At 44.1% G+C, this 21,223-nt stretch overlaps 1 protein-coding gene across 2 annotated transcripts in view; it reads right to left on the reverse strand.

The window, feature by feature from the left end:
- The window catches only part of RUNX1 (RUNX family transcription factor 1), a 178,497-nt gene extending 162,096 nt beyond the window's left edge, over positions 1 to 16,401 (reverse strand). For both annotated transcript variants that reach the window (XM_065846673.2, XM_065846666.2), the window contains exons 1-2: positions 16,286 to 16,401; positions 15,985 to 16,098 (exon numbers count right to left, since the gene is read on the reverse strand). In XM_065846673.2, coding sequence (XP_065702745.1) covers positions 15,985 to 16,039 — 55 coding nt within the window. In that variant the 5' untranslated portion in view covers positions 16,040 to 16,098; positions 16,286 to 16,401. The remainder of the gene's footprint in view (positions 1 to 15,984; positions 16,099 to 16,285) is intronic.
- Between the last annotated feature and the right edge of the window lie 4,822 nt (positions 16,402 to 21,223).

The raw sequence follows: 21,223 nt of genomic DNA on the forward strand, positions 1-21,223 counted from the left end.
AGGCTTTGCAGCAGAGCTGCTGAAGGGCTCTCTGACCTGCAAGCTTTTCTAACACTGCTCAGTTCTATGACAGATCAATGCTAGAGAATGTAGAAAAAAATGCAGCCCTAGAATGTAACTTTCAGAAAAATGAAGCTTTCATTTTAAATATTTTCTGAAAAAAAGAAAAAAAAGAAGAAAACTTCTAAAGAGATGCATGGTTTCTTCCCACATCTCCCTGTCCCACAACACCAACCTCCACCTTTGCTGGAGGTGGGGAGGTTTCTAGTGAGTCTCCAAGCACTGACATCTCCAGCTGGGCTGGTAGGGCTGAACTGTATCATTCTCCTGTTTTCCCTGTCTGTGACCATTCCATCTGGTTTGCCAGTACAAGGAGGTGCAAAGGTTCACCTTACTGGCAGGATGGTGCTAAGCCAGGCTGGAGGAAACCCTAGTACACCAGTCTCCTGGATCTGAAATTCTAACAAGCTGAATGAGTCTGGTATCACAAATTGTTTGCCACCCACTCTTATTTTTTTTCTCGTTCCCTTACTGTCCACCAACAACTCATAGTATTTTCAAGTTCATCTCTTGTTCAAAAGTAAGTGGAAAACATTTTTTCCTGGATTTTCTTTATGGTTTGCTATTTGAACTGGATTGGCCAGGTACAGCTGGAGATGTACACTGTTCAGGCCCTGAAATAATGAGTGTAATGTTAAGGTATCTTTCTGATGAAAACATCTGCTTGATCAGATTTGAAATTCAAAGTAAACAAGATCATTTTGTAGATAGATGGGCTCAGAACTGTAAGTCAAAACACCCTGAGCTTTTGTTTACACTTCTCTCTCTCCAGACTTCTGATATGACCACCCTTCCCTGGTTCTTCATCCATGGAGGTCAGGAACATGCTATTCCCAGAGCAGTTTAGGCAGCTTCTGACTGTATTTGACTATCTTTGTGCATCACTTTGTCCCAGTGTATGCCAAAATGAACTGCAAAGCTCCTCTATCAGTCTGCTTTTCTGTGGAGGCAGTGCTTATGTGATCACTCCCAGTCTCTCTGTACTTCCCCTAGCTTTTCTGGTTTGTGGGCCAACTTAAACTAAATTTGATAGAGAAGAAGTGGTCTTAAGTTCCTATACCTATCACGGAATGTGGCAGTATCAGAGAGTCTCTGTCAGTACTCCCAGCTGAAGACCACCCGAGAGAGATTTTAGAGATTCCTCAAAAAGAGAAAAACCTCCCATCAGATTAAAGCCTTACCGGATGTTAGAGAATGCAGCCACAAGACCCATGTCTGTAGGAATTCAGCCTTCACTAGCTCTGCCTAGGACAGCATGTCTTGGTGTTTTAAATGCACCAAACTAGACTTGCCTTGAATTCAGAAGCAAGCTGCTTCCGTCTGAAATTTTCCCATAAATCCAACATTTCCATGGAGAAGATTTTTAGTGGTTCTGCACACTTGCAATCAAACCCAAATTAACTTTTTGAAATTTCCCAGTGAAGCAAGGCTTACCCAGAAAAGAGCATGATAAATTCTCATGAGAAGCTTCCCATAGCCCCAGTAGCATGAGAGTTTTTTACCACATTACACTGGTTGTGGGGAAGGTCCATATTGACAACATTATGAGGGTGTTTGGATTTAATAGAGTTAATATACAATAACATAATTATCCATAATGCTTGAGGCAGATCTCAATACATCCCTGTCCTAAGTGCTCACCCAATTCCTTAACAATATGACAAGAACAATTATGTCACTGATGACACCATTAGCATCCACTATGGCTCAAGACAAGTCTTGGTATGCTCCAGTTCCAACTGTTTCACAAATAATAACACTAAAGAAGTCTCATGTTAGCATCCTAGAGTCACATAGGTCTCAGGCATTATAACACAGAGGTACAACACTAAATCATACAAAGAAAGTAACTACTAATGCTGTAAATGGCTTCTGGTTCGGTGAAGGACATATCCCATGCTGTGCTGATATTCCCTGCAGAACATGAACCAGCATGATTGGTATTATATATTTATGGTAAGGCACACTGAAAGGTAATGATGCAGAAGGATTAAAACAGAAAAAAAAAAGCTGCAGGTATAATCTTTAGTACTTGAATGAACCCTTTAGCTTAATATGCTCGTTACTTTTTATCTACCACATCATAACTTGCATCAGAACTTTAACACAAACTGCCTACCAAGTTTCACACCTATTAGTGTATGCTAAACATGAAAACGTAAGAGGCTAAGAAACTGGTCTAGAAATACTTCTCTTTTTCCTACCTCTGTTCTGCCTCCCACACGCAGCACATACCGCCTTTGAGCTTTGCATTGATTTCATTGCTTTACCAAAATTAAACTAACAGGTCAAGTCTCATGCAAAGGCCTTCTAAGAGAGGTTGGAAAAAGGAAACCAAGAACCCACAGAAACACAACTTGTTGATCCCATGGCAGTGTATGCTCAGTGTACTAAACTTCAGATTTTGGAAAAAAAAAAATCAGAAACCTTATAGGTATATTCACCACTTACACAATAAGGACTAAATACCAATGTGTTGTCTTAGGACTATCTGAAAGCTCAGAAATTAAAGAGTAGGACTGCATAGCAGCACCACAAGAAGCCAGTCCCTCCCATCCCTTTCTGACTTTCTGTATCAACTGGAAAGGGATGAGGCTGAAGACATGATCAAAGGGGCTGGCAGCAGGTGCTAGGCACAGAAGTATGGTTTCTTTTGGCCACCTGTATCCATATGATACTTACCAAAGGGGGAAGATACCAGTGAAGAAAAGGTCGATAATTTAATAAACTGGTAGGATGACATAATGTAGAATGTGGGACTTAGTTCAAACACCAAACTTCAAAAAACACCCGAACAAATGCCAGTGGATTATTCTCGGAGCACAACCTGTGGGAGTTGCCTGTATTGTGTTACTCTGGCTCTGGCTGGCAAAGGCAGCTCCAGGCACCTGTGTCTCAAATGTCAGCAGCTGGGGCTGGTGTCTCCCATCATCCACCAATCCTCCAAAATCACGTCAGCTACAATTGCTTGGGAGTATGCCCTATTCAAGCTGGAAAATGCATTGCCTGGTGGAAATAGCACAATGTCCCATAGGTTTGCTGAGGAAAAGTACCTTTACTAATACAAGGGCTAAATCAGACATGCTGCTTTTGCCACACAATAAAATACTTCTTCCCCCTCTTGCTCTCTTCCTGATTTTCTCACCCTCCCTTCTGTGCTGGGCTCTGGAAAGAAGTTCTTGGTATGGAATTTTTTAATGTATATACCTTAGCAGTCAAATATATGATCCACTTTTTTTTTTTTTTTTCAACTTCACTGTGTGATAACTGTAGACATTTTGGTCTCCAGATGCAGAAATGAAAACTAGCAGCAAAATTAGCAATGTAAGCCATACACTAAAAATGTTTGGATTAATTAGTTCATGGCAAATGTTGCAAACAGCAGCATTTTATTAAAACCTCAATGACAAGATAGTTTGTTTTCTCACTGAGGAAAAAAAAGTGAGAAAAACTTTGATACAGCTAATTATCTCCTAAAATTGGACACCTAATGTTTTTATATAGGTTATTTTTCTAATTCTGATTTCAATCTCTGTTTGAACTGCAGTTTAAAATAGAGGATGCCTCGAAGTTGCTTATATTTCCTGCAGGAAAAAAAAAAAACAACAACAAAACAACAAAACAAGACCTTGCAAGGAAAGGTGCTGAGATATTAACAAGTGAGGGACTTCAGACAGAAAGGAATTTGGGGAACAGTGAAAAGATTTTCCCTGGAAACAAGTTGGAATCTGACAAGAAACTTCTGTTGAATCATATTGTGGACATTTTTTTTCCAAGATGTCTGTGTGAATAAATTGTATTAGCCTGACCCTTTGGAGGAGGCTATCGTTTTAGGCAGGAATGCTCAATTACTGGCTTAAGTCATGTGTGTGGGAGAAAACCTATGGAGTCAGCACCTCATGTTGCCTTGGTTAGTTGTGTGTGCTGCTCTTGCAGGGAAGTCTCTCCTGTGAGGACTGTGGGATATAGCAGGATTTGTTCACAAACAAGCTGGAGACTGAGGAGTATTTGCTGAACTTAGCAAAGAATGAATGTGAGCATGTCTGACAGGGAGAGGAAAATTCATAAGTTGAAGACAAAAACCTTGTTGAAAAACTATTTACTAAGAAAGCTCCTTTCTCCTCCCTCTCCTCACTTTAGCTGGCCCAGGGTTGTAAAGCCAAACCCTGCTGCTGCTGTGAAGGAGCTCCTATGTACCTGTAGGTTCTGTGGAGCCAAATGTGAGGGTTTGCTCCTCTGACCAGAGCAGAGGACGGGCAGATATACTGGATGGGGGAACTGCCTCTCAGCTGTACAGCAGGACACCCAGACCCCAGGCAGGGAGCAGGGACAACCCTGGCTCCCTGATGCCCTTTGCAGGACTTCACAAAAGCAGCAGGAAGGCCAAGGGCAATCTCTTTGTCCAGCCACTGCCCTCAGCTCGTACAACACTGTCTCATTCCCTTGGACAAAGCAGGGGTCTGTTGTTTTTCCTAATCCCTCTGGCTGGTGTGGCTGTTTCTGAAGTCCAAAAGGGTAGATAAGACAGCCTGAAAAACCTCCAAGCACTTCTGCTTAAATAGCGCTTTTGATCTTCTCCAACTGGTGTGGTTTAGTCGAAGCAGCAACACACTGAAACCAGGAGGATGTGGGCCTCAGGAATAGCTTTGCCTGTCTCCACGTGGGCAGGGTACATGCCTGAAGCATGGATCTGTTAGCAGGAGGGAAGGAGCGGGAGGAGGTTACCTTAATGAGCCTATAAAAAGAAGCTGGCATCTGGAAATGCCATCTCTAACGTGCATAACACCATTTTTTAAGCAGCGGCTCTTGCGAGCATGGCAACAAGGGCAGAAAGCACGAAAATTCCACTCCAAAGAGAAGGCAGGTTGTGGCACAGAAGGGGAACAAGCCTCACTCCTTCAAATTTCAGATGTATGAGGGTGTAGGAACAGCTGTGAGAAAAGGGACTAGTGACATGTGCCATCAGTGTTGTGACTTTAGGTTTTTAGAGAACATCTTTATCCGGAGGAGAACAGTCACCACAGGTCTCATCCAATGCCTGAGGGTGTTAGCCACATCTTTCCACTGGTTTCGTTGGCTCTTGGATCAGATGCTCTGTACACAAAATACTGGGCTGCTTTAATTGCCCCAGTAAAATGTGAACCTAAATCACCCTTCCTCATGTAGACATCTGTCTAATGACATAACTTCACTCCACAGACAAGCTGTAAATCCCTCTTCATGTTGGTACTTGTCTAGTTACAGCAGAGCACTCTCCCAAATGGGAATGGATTTATATAGGTATAAAAGTGTTCATACGGTAAAGGTTATTCCTATGTAGTAAAGGAAAGAAGCTGTTTGGGGCTACTCTAGCTTTCTGCTGCATAGTGTAAAATAGATTACTTAAAAATATCAGTGCAAAATAATATCACTCCTCGAAAGTAGTACTCAAAATTGTTTGGACTGTGTATGAAACTGTAAGAAAAATGACTATTTGCATTGCAATCCCTATTTGGAGAAAAAAACCCCATACACAACAATAAAAGTTCTGATGTTATACTAAAATGTAAGTGGTTCATCACCTTTTGAACTCAAGAAGTTCATCCCATCACTTTTTCTTTTTACCTAGGTAAGCCATTCACATTCTTTAATTTCCACAATAATCCAACATGTGGTACTTGAAACACTGTTTCATATAGAAAAGCAAATCATTTTCTCCAATGCAATCATCAACAGCCAGAATAAGTTCTTGTTCCTGTATGAGTTCTGAATCTTGGTCTCAATATGCAAGTTATTTTATGCTTAGTGTAAAAAAAGCGTGGGTGTTTAGCACCACACATTATCACTTTTTACAGGCTTGGTGCAGAAGCTAAAGGGAGAATGGGTGCAGAGACTAAGTTGTTTTTTTTCCTTTCAGATGTGGCCATCTCTCCAGGGTGCGTTAGTGGAAGTCCTTTGAAGGCACATGGAGGCAAACCACATGGCAAGTCCCTGGGCTGTCCTTTGTCTAGCAAGAGGGTGAATCATCCCGTTTCCCTAGTTGGAGTCATAAGCAGAATGCTTTCTACATGTTATCTGTCCCTCCAAGCTTGGGTTCCGACAAAATTGTGGCAACAAAACAGGAATCAGATTGGTGTAGAAGTGTGCTCAGTGATCTGGTGGATGTACATCTGCCAGGACCCCCCATGAAGTAACCTTTGCAGCTTCTTGCCCCAGCTGTCCACAGGGTTGCAATGGACAAAGTGGTACTAAATTTCTTTGTAAAGCTTTTGGACAGTGTATACAGGATCAATTAACCACTCTATATTACAGTAACTGATTTGCTGACCCCTGTGGAAATGGGGTTAACGAGGTCTTAACCTGAGTGTATCTTCCAGATATCAATTATGTTACATTTGACCTACACAAACCCCAAAGCTCATTTACATGTAATTCCTGAAAAACAGAAGAGTTTTACAGAAGTCTGATATTATCTAGCAATGGTACTGTAAAATAAATTGCACCTCCTATGTGCTGAGTGTAGCATGTAGTCTCATCTCAGTATCCTGCTCAGGATGATGTGCAGCATGGGAAGGTCAGCAGCCATGGCAGCCTTGCCATGGGGAGACTGATGGCAGAGGTGAGGCCTCCTCCTCATTGCCTCTTACTTGGAAAACACTTTCCAGGTTCCTTTCCAAAGCTGTGATTGCACTCATGGAAGTCCTGTCCTTCTCTGTCCTGTATAAGACCAGGAGATGGTAGATGGTAAAGAGTGCTCCTTTTGGAGTCTCTTCACTGCTCAGTGAGGAAATACACCTCACTGGTCTACTGGGTGAGGTATACAGCCTCGGTGTACAAGCTAAGGACAAACCAACAGCTACCAACCAGAGAAAAAAATCCCAGCCAACTCAAAGCTCCTTCTACAACTGTGCGTAATATGCCATAAATCATTGTTCTGCATCAATATTTCTAGGTAAAATAGACAAAAACTTTCATTCTCAAGTGATAGTTCTGCTTCTTGGAGTCACATGAATTACACTTCCACCTTAATGTTACATTTCTTTCAGCCCCCTGTCAATATTGGTGTTCAGAGTTCATCTCCTGTCTTGTTCACAACTTCTTGTTTTTCTCACAGGTTTCTTTGTTCCTAAAGGGCAGACCCAGCCCCACCACAGTTGATGGCCATTTTGTCCCTGTCTGTGTTGAGCCAGGATATTATCCTAAGAATTGTCTTGGGGGCATGCTTTCTGCTCCTGGTCATGTCTGCAGAGGAAAAGGGAAGTGTGCCTGCCAGCATGTGTGGGTAAAGCAGTGCTAGCTTAAACCCCACTCACCACCATGATGTGTACTGACGTCTCCTAGGGGTTGGCTGATGGTGACTTACACCCATACGATTGCATCTGTCTGTGCTATCCTTCCTACATAGATGAAAGCTTTTATTTCACTCTGCTAGCTTGCCTTCCACTACCCTTTGATACTGCAGCAAGTATAAATAGAAATCTGAGCACTGCCAGGCAAGGAGGCTGGTCTGCCCACCACAGAGGCTGTGACACCCCACTCTCAGCCCCTGCTCAGCATCTCCCAACACTTTCCCTTTGCCAAAGCAGGCAACTTCAGGGCACTTCAGCAACACTGACAGAGCTCAGCATCCTTTGGTGCTTGTTCAAGACTTCTGTGAGTGCCCAAATACTGCCAAGACACGTCTGGCTCACACGGCACAGGTGTATGCCATAAAACTGGCCAGAAAAGGGGCTTATGAGAGACACAGGTGGGGCTGGGACTGAGAAGGTGCAAGACATTTGTCACAAAGGAAACAGATGCTCAGCTCCATGCTGTGTTGCTTCACCCCAAACATGCAAGGTGTTTCACAAACGGTCATCTGGGGTTATTGGTTGACAGGCGTCTGAACATGAGCCAGCAGTGTGCCCAGGTGGCCAAGAAGGCCAACAGCATCCTGGCTTCTATCAGAACTAGTGTGGACAGCAGGACTAGAGAAGTGATTGTCACCCTATGCTCGGCACTGGTGAGGCCACACCTTGAATTCTGTGTCCTGTTTTGGGCCCCTCACTACAGGAAAGACAATGATGTGCTGGAGAGAGTTCAGAGAAGGGAAGCAGAGCTCTGAGGGGCCTGGAGCACAAGTCTGATGAGGAGCAGCTGAGGGAACTGGGGCTGTTTAGCCTGGAGAAAAGGAGGCTGAGGGGAGAGCTTATCACTGTCTATAATTACCTGAAAGGAGGTTGTAGCACAGAGGGTGTTGGTCTCTTCTCCCAAGTAACAAGTGATAGGATGAGAGGAAATGGCCTCAAGTTGTGCCAGTGGAGGTTTAGATTGGATATTAGGAAAAATTTCTTCATGGAAAGGGTTGTCAGGCATTGGAACAGGCTGCCCAGGGAAGTGGTTGCAATCATCACTGGAGGTGTTTAAAAGACATGTAGATGAGGTTCTTAGGGACATGGTTTAGTGGTGGACTTGACAATGTTAATGGTTGGACTCAGTGATCTTTAAGGTCTTTTCCAACCAAAATTATTCTGTGATTCTATTTTTCTATTTCAAAGACAACACAGAGGCACTTGAAGGGCTGGGTCAATGCCTTCTGATGTCATTGATTTGACAAGGATTTCAGGGCTTGCCCTAAGTATATCCAAGTGAAATTTTTATAGCAAATCACATAAATCTTTACAGGTTTCAAGTTTCCTTGCAGCACAGTCCAGGAAAAATTTGTAAGAGAGGTAAGCCTTTCAATTTACAGTCAAAACCCTACCTAAGGGCAGCTTCTGAGCACATCTCAAAATCACAGCTTCAGTGTGAAACCAGACAACAGAAAACACACTGCAAGACAAAATACTCAGAAGGCAAAAGAAAAAGATGCAAGCCCCTGACTTGGACTCCTTTTGGATTCACTGGAATCAGAAACTCAAAACAAAAAGCATAGGTTGAAAAAAAACCCCAGACAGATCAAAGCTGGAAAAAATGTTCTCACAGATCTTCATGAAGTGAAACCACCCAATTTCACATAGTTTCACTTGCAAGCAGAAGTGGTGAGCCCTGCGGATAGTATTAAGGATGAATTGGAAACTCTACCAGGCAGCAGCTACCATCACTCTCTACTTCCTTGCTTTCATAGTCAGTACTTCTATGCCTTTTTTTTGTTGGTAGGTTGTTTGTTGTTTTTTTTTTTTTTTTTCTTTCCCTATTCAATTTTCTGAATATGTCTTTACAGAGAATTTGAGGTTTTGGACTAAAAGTATCTTGTTTGTAAGCCCAGGCCTTACTTTTCTGGGACATAAGTGGAAGAAAAGTTATTTCTTTTGAAAGCTGATTACATTGGGAGTCTGTATATTTAATTTTTAGCATCCTTTCAACTGGCAGCAAGAACGACGTCTTGTATTCAGTATCACTGTAGGTATGCTGATGCATGCATGGACTTCACTAACTTACTGTAGACCTTTGCATTGCTGCTCCAAACACTACCACTGTTGTCACCCATTACAGTTCATTAATACACTTCAGAAATGAGATCTCCCTACTACTCATTTACTATTTGGGAAGCTGACTCAAGCCTATACAAATATTATCTATTCTCTTAAAATGACAGAAGAGAAGATGAAGCTAGTGTAATGTTTTCTTGTCCTTCTCTCAGACTGGTGATTCACCTAACCAGTGGCCTGTCTCTCTCCGTGGCCGGATGTCTTGGAGGAAGCCACAATTCATTTTTTAGACGACAGACCTGCTTACATGGGAAACTTTCTTTCCAAGCTTTAACAGAGATTGGTTTGTGCTCTAAAATATAGCAGTGGGAGATGGAGAACTTAACCCTTCCAAACCTTCTTTTTCTTCTATCTGGCTGGCACGTATTAAGAAACTGTTATCTATATAGACACCCAGCTGTTTTACAGATCCTGTTAAACTCTTGGTTTCAATGGTAATTTATAGCAACAAGTTCTAGGTTACAATGACACACTGGTTAAAAATTTTTTACAATACCTTGATCCATCGACTAAGCACAGAGAAAGGAATAGGAGTGGAATAGGAGTGGGTGGGTGACCTGACAATATGAGTTATTTTACGAAAAAAAAAAAATCAATCAATAACAACAAAAAAAAAAAGAAGACAGAAGTAAAAAAAAATTTAAAAAAATTGAAAAAATCTGAGCAAACACATCCTTGCACACTGCAATCTGCGGGAACACTGAAAATCCATTAGGCTCAAGCCCCTGCAGTGGAGGGGTTGGATGGCCTGTCCTGAGCATCCCCACTGCATGCTGGAATGCTTCGTCTCTGTGCACACCCTCATGTTCATGGCAGCCACCCCACTCAAAACGCTGCACACCCCAATTTAAACTCACATCCTGTGTCTGAGAGGCCTGCACTGGCACGGAGAAGACAGAGATGCCAGGTGGGATGTGGATTCAAAGAGATAGTCCCTCTCCATCCAGCCTCAATCTGTCCTTTTACCCAGAGCCAGATCTACCTCTTCCTTGCCCTCCTGCCAGGGCTGCTGGACCCATACTGCCATGCTCGCCCAGCAGCCCACCAGGCACCCAAGCATTTCTGCACAACCAGTCCAAACCTTTGATGGAGGCGTGGTGCAGCCCTCCTCCTCCACCGAGCTGCCAGGGCCAGCCAGGTACCCCTTGCCCTGCATGTGCAGGAGGAAATAGGTTTCCCTGTCTTGTCACAGGGGCGAACCACCTCACATTATCACTTACTGAGGTGCCACAGTCAGCAGTTTCTGCAGGGCACCAGCTCACCCTGACTTTTTCTTACAGGTAGCATTTCTCCTTAGCTTCCTGCACTTCGTGCTTGCTCTCCGCAACAGCAGAAGAGGACCCGAGGCTAACACCCCTGCACAGCCCTCTGGATACTGTTTGAAGGTACAGCAGAGACCCAATGTGTCCCCTGTGCATGTGGCATGGTCTCAAGCTCAGATGAGTTTCTCCTGTTGGTGGAACAATCCCACAGCTTTACAGACAAACGCCTTTGCTATTTTCTTAGGATTGCTTCTTCTCAGCTTTTAAAATCAAGTATGTCTATTTCTAAATCTAAGAATGTAATTTCTTTGTCACTTTTGGTTTAGGTATAGACTCTCCCCTCTCAAATAACAGGATGACATAGAAACTCATGCTGTGTTCTTAAGTAAAATTTTTCAGTACTTCATAAATTATTTCCATAAACTTGCCAATATCACTGGCCTTCACATCCATGTAAAGATAAGCAGGCTGTTCTTTGGGGCTCATACCTTAGCAGTCAAGCTAAACCACGATTATCTTCTAGGCACGAAAAAAATGCAGGTTTTCTATTTGTATTACATACACTGGCAGTGTGAGGAAGATGGTTTTATTTCCCATCAGAAAGCTGCCTCAGAGCTGAAGTTTGGCTCTTGTGGTAAAATACTCTCCAAGGCAGAGCTACCGTCAAACAAGCTCTTATTAACAGTCACATAATAAAGGGCAAGCCAATCTGGGGCATCTGCAAGCCAGCCATAGCCCTAAATCCTTGCTAAAGCTCTCTTCACAACACGTCACTATGCTCAGTGTGACCAGTTAAACACTGTCTAATATTTTGGCCTAGGATAAAATCTCTTGATATCACCAAAGCAGTGCATTCATCTCTGTTGGATATTCGACGCATTCCTTCACAGGAACTCCTGTGTTCAGGTCTTGCAATGTTTCTTAAGGCTTTTAAATGAAAAAAAGGCTCAAACAGAGAGAAGGTTGTGTAAATCAGACATTGTGCAAGTTTTTTCTTCTAGTGAGCCAAGGTTTTTATGAGCTTTAGTTCAATTTCCTATTCACAAGATGCCATTAGTATTTTACAATGCTGACACAAATTAACTCTTTGTTACAGTTCAGACAGCCTGCAAAAGTGCTGGAAAACATCTCTCTCCCCTACGCAGTGATAACGTAGTTTATGCTATTGTGAAAATATAGGCTTATTCTACTGGGAGAGTGAATGGAAATATGTGGCAGTGTTGGGTACTGTGCATCTCCCAGAGAGATGTGTCTTTGGCAGAATGTCTTCCAGTATATGACCACTTCCGCTAATGTCACCAGTTCTAGAGGGCTAAAATCATAATCGACTTGCTACCCTCACACAGCACCCTCTGCAAACATGTACTCCAAGGAAAGTCTCATACGCTGAGAGCATGAGATTGCAGATGTCGACTAGGATAACAGGGAGTCTCTGGTCACCTCAGCCCTCTGCTCACATACAGCACCAGGGACTTTAGGAATCTACCAACATAAATCCCATCACAAGGCAAGTCAGAGACACTAACTTTCAGTGAGCTGCAATATGCTTAGTTATAGGTGTCCACAGGTCCAGGCAGGAAAGCCTTCAGAGCAGGAAAAGCTTCTTGTTATAGTTTTATTTAGCATTTGCATAGGAAGGAACTCACAATGGCTGGGCACTATTTGGCAGAAGAGAACTAAGAAGAAAGTATGCACAGTGTATTTTTCCATGTTATGAAAATGCTCTGCTAGAGTTCATTTCCATTTGATAAGAAACCAACAAAGTGTTGCACCATGAGTCTTCATTGCCTTGGTCAATTAATAAAAACAACAACAAAGGCAGAATCAGGAGTAACTTTTTTCGCATACTGAAACAATTAGACAGCAAAAGGAAAAAAGAAGAAAAAGTGCCTTCCTGGAAAATATTACAGTTCGTGCTATTAGAGCTCCATAAAAACCCTGCAAAAGGATTAGTTATTCTGCCTTCCTGTGTAGGCAAAATTACTAGAGAACCCTACAGGACAGTCTAACACCCTTAAGAAGTTAAAACAAGTTATGAGGTGGAGTGATATTGTATAATTATCTAGGCACCCTTTAAAAAACATACGTGAACTCTTTAATACAAGACTCTCTAACAGGTCTTATTTTGGTCCCCCTGCCCGAAAACTATCTTTGTGTTGACCCAGCCAATACACATGAACCTGTGTCAAACCCTCAATATAACCAGAAAATCCATCTTCATACTACGCATCTTGCTAGAAGAAAAGTTTAAACTACAGCCTTGCTGATGTAGTCCTAGATTTGAGAAAGAGCGATGGTTTTTTGCGGGTTGCTCTGCAACAAGACATTTAAAAATACTCTGGCCTCTACTCCGAACACCAAATCCTGACCATAAAGGCCATTTGGAAAAGGAGCCCATCGTTAAAAGCAGAGCTGGTAAACATTTGAATGTGTTCAGCATGCAGAGCACGCCACTGGAGGTTTCACTATAACCCTCATTTCTTTACCTAGTGGCAGAAGCAAGGACCTGGTGTGGTGTGATAGAAAAAGGGCCATATCCTTTGTGGTGTACCACATTCAATTAATATGTCAGGCTTACTGTGTCTGTCACTGATCGCAGGGGCTGGAACAATGGTTCTGCTTTCCCACTCCCCTCTTTTTTCCCAATTTTCACATAGTAACAGGCTAAGAAAGAGTTATGGATTTCCTTCTCAGAGAACTGCGTGGACTGATAAAGTGAAATCCATGACAGAAAACAACTTGTTATTTTTCCCTTTACCTCATGATTTCGGTTAAGAGAGAAAGTGCAATAAATTTTGGCGGGAAAGAAGAAAAGAGATGGTTTTGGACATTTCAAATGACCTTCTTATGTAAACACTATTGAGAAATAGGGGTGAGAACAACTGATCCTAGGGACAATTATTTTTCTTGCTCCAGGGCCCAAACGTTGCTTTTGCTGCACCCAGGATTTTGAAATTGTGCGAAGTTCATTTGAGTGAAGAAAGGAACAAAAAGGGAACTGCTGGAAAACTGTCACAGCCTTCCACGTTCAAACGCAATATTCTTTCGCAAGGATGAAACGTTTGCTTTAAAGCTCAACCGAAGTGTCGTTGCCCAAGGTTTTCTAGCACTGTACAGGGGGAGTTTGGTCTGTTTTGTGCTGGGTACATACCAGGATCTGTACCTAGATTGCCAAAACTGGATGAATATCTTAAGGCATCTAGCGTAAGTCTTCTAACCTAGGAAGATTCTAGCATAATTAATGAAGAAACAGAAAATGCTGGTACTATAATAATGTTAACAACAATAATGACAACTGTTATAAGGAGGAGGATAAAACCTCTTCTGGAGTGTTGAGCTAAATCACTTGCTGGATTAAACAGCTTTAATGAAACTCCTCCTTTTCTGGACAAATTTGTTCTTGGTCTCCAATCAGTTGCTCTCAGGCTCTCTGGGCTCCTGTCTGCAACACGGCCTCTGCCGTCCCCAGCCTGTCCTATGGGCTGGCTGTGCTCTGGCTCTAGCTGCAAGCACTGCCCCATGAGGTTCACTCTGTTTGTTATTTTATCAGAAGCACAAAATTTCCTCAATAAGCCTTCCTGTGCTACAGATTAAACAGTAAACAGTTGAGTGAGCTAAAAAAAAAAAAAAAAAAAAAAAAGCTGACGAAATGCAGGAAGATCCTTCTTGTTATTCTAGCAGTATTGCTTCCTTTGCTTGGTAGGGGTGCTGAGGAAATGTCAGCACTGCGAGTGCTGCAGAGCAGTTCGCCGCTTCTCGCTCACCCTTCAGCATCTCCCCTGCCCAGGCTGGAAGCTGCTGCTAGCCCCAGCGACTCACGCATTTTGCTGCGACTCTGGTGCCAGGAAAGACAGATGTAGAAAAACTTTTGACATGGGGGCTGGGAGGTGGAGGGCGAGGGGAGGAAAAAAAAGAACTGAAGCAAGACGGGAGAGCGGGCTGGTGTTTCAGCAAGTTGCTCTCTGCCTGCGTCCCGCTCAAGGGGGAGCGTTGATCCGCAGGAGCGGCTGAGTGCCGGCGGAGCCACTGCTGCTTGTGACACAGCAGCTAGGACGAGCCTTCCGCATTCCCCAGCCTGCTTATTAATATGAATAACTCATGACTCATGCCGACACCGCCAGCAAGGCCGGGAAACTGTAGTCTGTAACTATAAAGAGTTATGAAGTGCTGCTCTCTGGCAGCACCCTGGCCAAGCTGGACGAGCCGTCTGTGACCGGCTTTGTGTGCCTTGTCATCTGAACAGGCTCAGCCCTGCTGCAAAAAGGGCTTGAGCGGTCAGAGGGCTTGCGTGGAAAGGGGAAAAGTTCAGCTGTAGCATGAGCTATTTAGGAAGGTAGTTACGAGCAAGCGGACAAGTTTCTCCTGCCCGTCCCTGGCTTACTTGTATGAATAACCCATGACTAAGCCGTCAGCTCTACGGGGGATTGTGAGAACATTAGAAGGAGACTCTGAGTGTGCTTGGTCACTGGTGAAAAAAGGCAGATTGCTCAGTGAAGCCTTTCAATCCCCCCCTCTACCCTTACAGGACTGCTTCATTTATCTAAGGGTGGCTGCAGCCGATAGTTGACAGTCATCCGAGACCCACATGGCATCAACAGAAACTCTGAGTTTACCGACACTGCTTCTTTTCCTGACCCATGTGAGTTGCAGCTAACTTTAAGCAGGTTTCTAAGCTTTCTCTGACTTCTCCCCAGTGAACATGCCTTTACCTAGGCTGATGGTCTAGCATAAGTGAGACAGCGTCACGCTCTGCTGGCTGTACACCAGCTTGCTGCTTGCTCCCCGTGTTTCAGCCTGTAATATGTGTCATTTGCTGTTGGCTGTCATTTTTGATGGCAGTGGCTCAAAAAGGGATAATTCTGCCAAAAAAGAATCAAAAGGGGCTTGTGCTACTGCTATTGTATCTGCAGTAATTCATGTGAGTTATTTGAATTATGAAGAGAAAAATTCACAAAAAAGAGAAAATTCGCAAGCATGCAATGGCTGTTTGAACAACTTAAATGAGACCGTGTTATAATCTCTTTAATGGACTGATCAGTAATGAGATGGTGTTCATGGAAGCTCAGATATTAGCTTCAATGAGAGCACCTCAAAAAAACCTGAAGTGGGAAAAAGAGTGTACTACAAGAATGTCCCCAGATATTCTCCAAACATGCATTTTCTTAAGTATGGGAAAGTAAAAAGTATATTTAGAAAGTCTGAATGGCACTTACCTCTCAAGAAGTGCTGGTAAGAAGGAAGTGACTCAAATATGCTGTCTGAAGCCATTGTTTCCTCCTTAAAACTCACCCTCTCTTTACAGTGAAGGAATATATGAGTTCTTCTACCTTGGGGAGTGAAAAATGAAGAACGGTCACTGCTATCACCCTCCTCCCAGCCATCACGTTCTATTTTATCCTGGTGCCTCGGGAGCAGCACAAAGCGGATTGTAAGGTTCTTTTGCTAAAAGAACTCTGAAATTGTTTCTTAAAAAGAAAAAAAAATAGCGGATTGGTTGTGGTTGATGATGCTTACCACTCTACGAAACTCTGTGGTTTGCAGTCAAAACGATTTGCCCTGCCTGCTGACCAATATCCCGGACCCGCTCTTGTGTGACTGCCTCTGTACCCAACTTGTGGTTCTGTGGTTGTTTATGAGGCCCAAAGAAGTGTTTCACACAACCAAAATTACAAATTTAACTGTTCCCCTTTCTAGAACTGGCCGCCATTGGTCCCTTTGCATCACGTGACCTGGGTGATGTCGACTCTCTTTTTTTTTTTCTTTTTTTTTTTTTTTAACTTTCTGAAGTCATGCCCTACCCACTCCACCTGCCCTCCCCGGGGCTGTGCGAAGCAGCGATGGAGTCTGCTGAGGGAGGGAAAAGAGAAATGACTCACCGTCCCTGATGCTACAAATGGTCTTGCTGAGTTAGTTCAACTCTGCTTGTTTTGTTGTTTGTGGTTTTTGGAACTACTGATTATTTTGATAGAGATTTCATTGCTGCTTATTCAATAGTAATTCAAACCCGGGCATTAGTCTGCTAAGGCAGGATGTCCAAGTCATCCTGTAAAACATTAGGAATCAGCTGTAGGAAAGACCACCAGCTGAGGAAACGACAGTAAAGAGCGTTTTTCCTAAAACAAACAAACAAACAAACAACAAAAAAACTACCAGGGGAGACCAAAAAGCCCCAACATGACTTTGAACATGTATGATGGTACCCTCTAAGGGGTCCTTGAAAGTTGCTAGTCTCTGAGCCCACAGGAAAAGTTTGTAAGTTACTTCCATAGGGTCAAATATAGTAGTTCTACTCTAGCACAAATCTTGTTTCCAGCAGATCCCTACCCAAGAGAAAACCTGAGTAAAATCATCAAGATTTAGCTCAGCATCTCTTCTCTGTCCTGTCTTAATTCCTCCCTTTCCTTTTCCATCCTTAAAAAAAAAAAAAAAAGAAGAAAAAAAGGTCCTAAACCTAATAATCAATTGGCAGTTCTGACTCTGGCTGTGACAATGCAAAAAGAGGGGAGAAAAGTCACTACAGCACAAAGAAGTGGCATCTGTGCCACCTCCTGTCTTCTTTGCCTCTCTTCTGCACAGTGGCCAGCAGCCCCTTCCCACCTCGCTGCAAACCACAGAGTGCCTCACACCTGTACGGCCTGGGGTTCATCACTCTGAAACCCACAAGACCTTTGCCAAGAAACCCATGGCAGTAAATGGAGTGCACCGACAGCAGCACTGAGGCAGAAAAAGACTTTCCCCACACCCTCTCCATGACTACCCCAGTGAAGGAGCTCCCTTGGAAGGAAAGCAAGAAGCCTTTGCAATATTATAAAAAAATACTGGTGGGTGGAGCACAAGTACGTAACAATGCACGGTTCATCCGGTGAGCAGCTCACAGTCAAACCCCCTGGCACACAGATACTGCTTGTGCAGGCTGATGCCAGACTTCTGTGGGGCTCTGCAGAAGTACCTCCTGCACTGAGGAGCAGGAAACCCAATACTAGATTAGGTGTTTAATATGTTTGGATTTTTTTCTGCTTATTGTGACTGTGGAAGTAGATTGCCTTTTCCTGACACTGCCTGAATTTCTAGTGCAAATACAGTCTGCCCAGGCATCCTGGCTTCCTTTCAGGGTTATCAAGGAGCTTCATGGATGTGTGCAAGTACGCTTTCCTCAGAAAAATTCTATCTGCTGAAACAGAAGCTTCTTATGGTGCAAAAGGATACGGTAGTTCTAGCAACATGTATTACTTAGGAACTTGGGAAATTTTCCCAAATGAATTTCAAAAAAAACCCAGACCAATACTGAGCAGCAAGAACAGGTTTAGGACACTTTACTACCATGTGCTGAGCCCAGCTCAAACCCCTGCTGCACTTCAATCAGGTCAGTAACTCAAAGCTCGGCTTTTTTTGCTTACTAGCTCTTCCAGAGCCTGCCGCAACCAGTCAAACTTTTTGGCTGGTACGGCATCAACCTCACCCTGCTCCCAAAGCTGGACTCCTTCCACCCCCGTGTAAATAACTCAAGAAACATCCGCCGAAGACGAAATCTGACAGCCACAACGACTCCCTTAGGGAGCTTGCCTGGGGGGGGCGGGATGCTCTCGGGTTGTGAGGAGCACACCCCGCCGCCCTGCCCGGTCCTGCCCGGGCGGAATGGGTGCCCACGGGCGGGCGCTGCGGGGCCGGGGCCGGGGCCGGCAGAGGGAGCTCGGGCCGGCGGGAGGAGCCCGCAGCCCGGGGAGCAGCGCTCCCGCGGGAGGAAGAGGAGAAAAAAGCCCGAGGCCAGGCCGGGTTTGAAGGCTCAGTGACACGGCAGCGGCGGGAGCTGATGTTGGCTCCACTTTTCCCTCGACGGCATCTGCGGTTGGGTTGTGCCATGTGGGATGAGGCGGCAGGAAGTCAAGCAAAACCGGCCGTACGTTCGGTCAGCACATAAGCTAATTTCAGCTTCATTTTCTCAGGGTGACTGCCCCTGAAACCTAATTATACAAGTTTAACTCTACTAGTCAGAGAGCAGAACCAGGACCTTCTAGCACATTCACCTGAGGGTAAGTCAAGCCCCCAAATTTCAGACGTCTGTCACCATATGAAAAAAAGAGATTTTGAAATCAGGGATACAGAATATATGTATACATATATATAACATACTGTGTTACCTGTGACTATATATTTGCTCTGTCCCAAAACTCAGGATGTATTATGAAGATTTTAAATGATATCAAAGGCTTGAGATTTGGCCAACAGGAACATATTTCAACAAGCCCAAAGAACCAGGCTGCTGCCGGGGTGTGCTTGGGCAACCTCACTGCTGTGGCAGGGAAAAATCACTCCCCCCTATTTCTGACCCTTTGTCTTGGTATCCTGGAAAAAGACCCTTCTGTAGGAGTTCTAGTTCCTGGCAGCATCAGAAGGCAGCAGTGATCGCAGCCTTAAATCACTATTTGTGCTGCATTTCATTTTTGTTTTTTTTTTTCTAGTACTCAACGAGCTGGGGCAGGAGAGCTGCCAGGGCTGGGACAGACACCCAGACAGCCAGAGCATGTGCCATGGGCACCCGCAGCGCCCTGGGCAGCACCCAGCAGCGCAGCATGCCAGCGCGCAGCGAACGCCAGCTATGTTAATACCTTCACCTCAGTCATCTGCCATGAAGGCGTGGCATAGCTATGCGATGTGACAAGCAACAGTTGGGCTGGTTTTGTCATCTCATAGCTAGGGCAGATGATGCAAGGGAAAAGCCTGAGTGTTTCGACACGTAGCCTGCCACACTAGTCTGTGCTCTGCCAATGGTCAGCTGCAAACACTACATGGGAATATGCTTTATTAAGGTCTAAACATCTTGAATCTTCAAGGAAAGGACTGTGCTATGTGAGTCTGTGCTACACTCCAGTGGGAAGACAGGTCACTCTTCTCCCAGGCCACTGCTACACCCACCAGAGAAGGCATGAATCCTAAAAAAGTGGGCAAGGGCTGCTGGCAACACTCAGTGCCCACAATACCATTTTATGCTGGGTGCACATCAGCTGTTCCTACAGCCCTACAATAAATCTATGTAAAAATGCACTGTTAGCGTAGCTGGCATTGGTCAGAGGAGTGGAATAAACTGGATCATTTCACAATTCATACCCCAAGGAGGGCATCCAAATGCTACTATGTGAGCTGCGCCACCATTAATACCAGTCTTTTTTTTTTTTTTTAAGCTGTCCTGTAGCGGCCCTTAGAAAACTCATGTCACTGGTACTTAGACATCCTTTGCTTTCTAATGAATAAGATGTAAGATAATGGTTAACCTTCAGGGTGTAATATCAGTCTTAGATCTAGAAGCTGACACATCATGAAACTAATTAACAAGCGACCACATGACAACAGCAAGATCAAATTATCATGTTCGTAGTCATTTGTTTAATTTGGTGTATGGGGTAGGACTAAAAGATTTAGGTGTACTGAGAAATGTATTTCCAGCATTAGCACTGCAGAGCATGGCCCTGTTGGCTGGGGTTGTTGGCTGAAATGTGACATCCAGTAAAGAAGCCCTGACACCAGGCATGTCCGTATTCCAAAATCTTGGAATCTCATAAGGCTGCCAAAATTTGGAAAAAAACACCACCACTCCCTCCCTCTATCTCTCCAAGAAGTCCAGTTTTTTAAGAGTAATACTTCAGGTCTCACTGGCAGGAATGATAAATTAAAACAAGGAAAGCTCTGAGTGCTAAGCTTTATCAGTCTCTATGTCTGACTTTTTCCCCTTGCACAGGAATCATTTGACCCCACCAAGGTATGCCCCAGAGGCCAGCCACCTTGCAGGCTGCAAAATCCCACAAGTTACAGAGGGGCCCAAACCAGAATGATTTAGGGATTATTTTGCCTGCTCTCAAGAGGTGTTGGGAGGTCAGGTTTACAGTTTGAGGTTTGACACAACAATGTAAGGAGGTGCATAGTCTCCCCATCTGCCCTACAAGTGACCGGCTGTAAGTAAACAATGGTTTCCTTCCCTCCACTGATAGCAGCCTCTCAGTTTTCATCCTCTGTTCAATTTAGATGGGTTTTAATCCCTTGAGATCTTCCAGACAGACACCGTACGCCTCAGTGCAGCAGGATGTGTTTGACCCTGGGGCATAATCTGCATGTAAGGTGCACTCGACTGCTCTGCTCCATCACAAGCAAAGTCTGGACTTCACCAAGTGAAATGTGTGGTATGCCTGTCCAGCCTCGAACAAAACTGGTTGTGTTCAAACATGAGCAGTGGTGGACAAGTGCTAAACAGACCAAGGTGAGTCAGAGCAGGGGAACACCAGGAGAATGCCATTTCTTTACATCTATTTATCCCACACATGGGACAAAGCAAAATTAAAGCAAAGCAAATGCTCACAGTGAGAGGACCAAAAATCTCCTTGAGGTTAGTCAGCGAGGGCAAACTCCAAATCTTGCACACTTCAGTCTGGGTAAAGGACCTAGTCAGCCAAGGCACACTAT

This window comes from Patagioenas fasciata, chromosome 1 (genome assembly GCF_037038585.1).
Source record: "Patagioenas fasciata isolate bPatFas1 chromosome 1, bPatFas1.hap1, whole genome shotgun sequence".
Lineage (NCBI taxonomy): Eukaryota > Metazoa > Chordata > Aves > Columbiformes > Columbidae > Patagioenas > Patagioenas fasciata.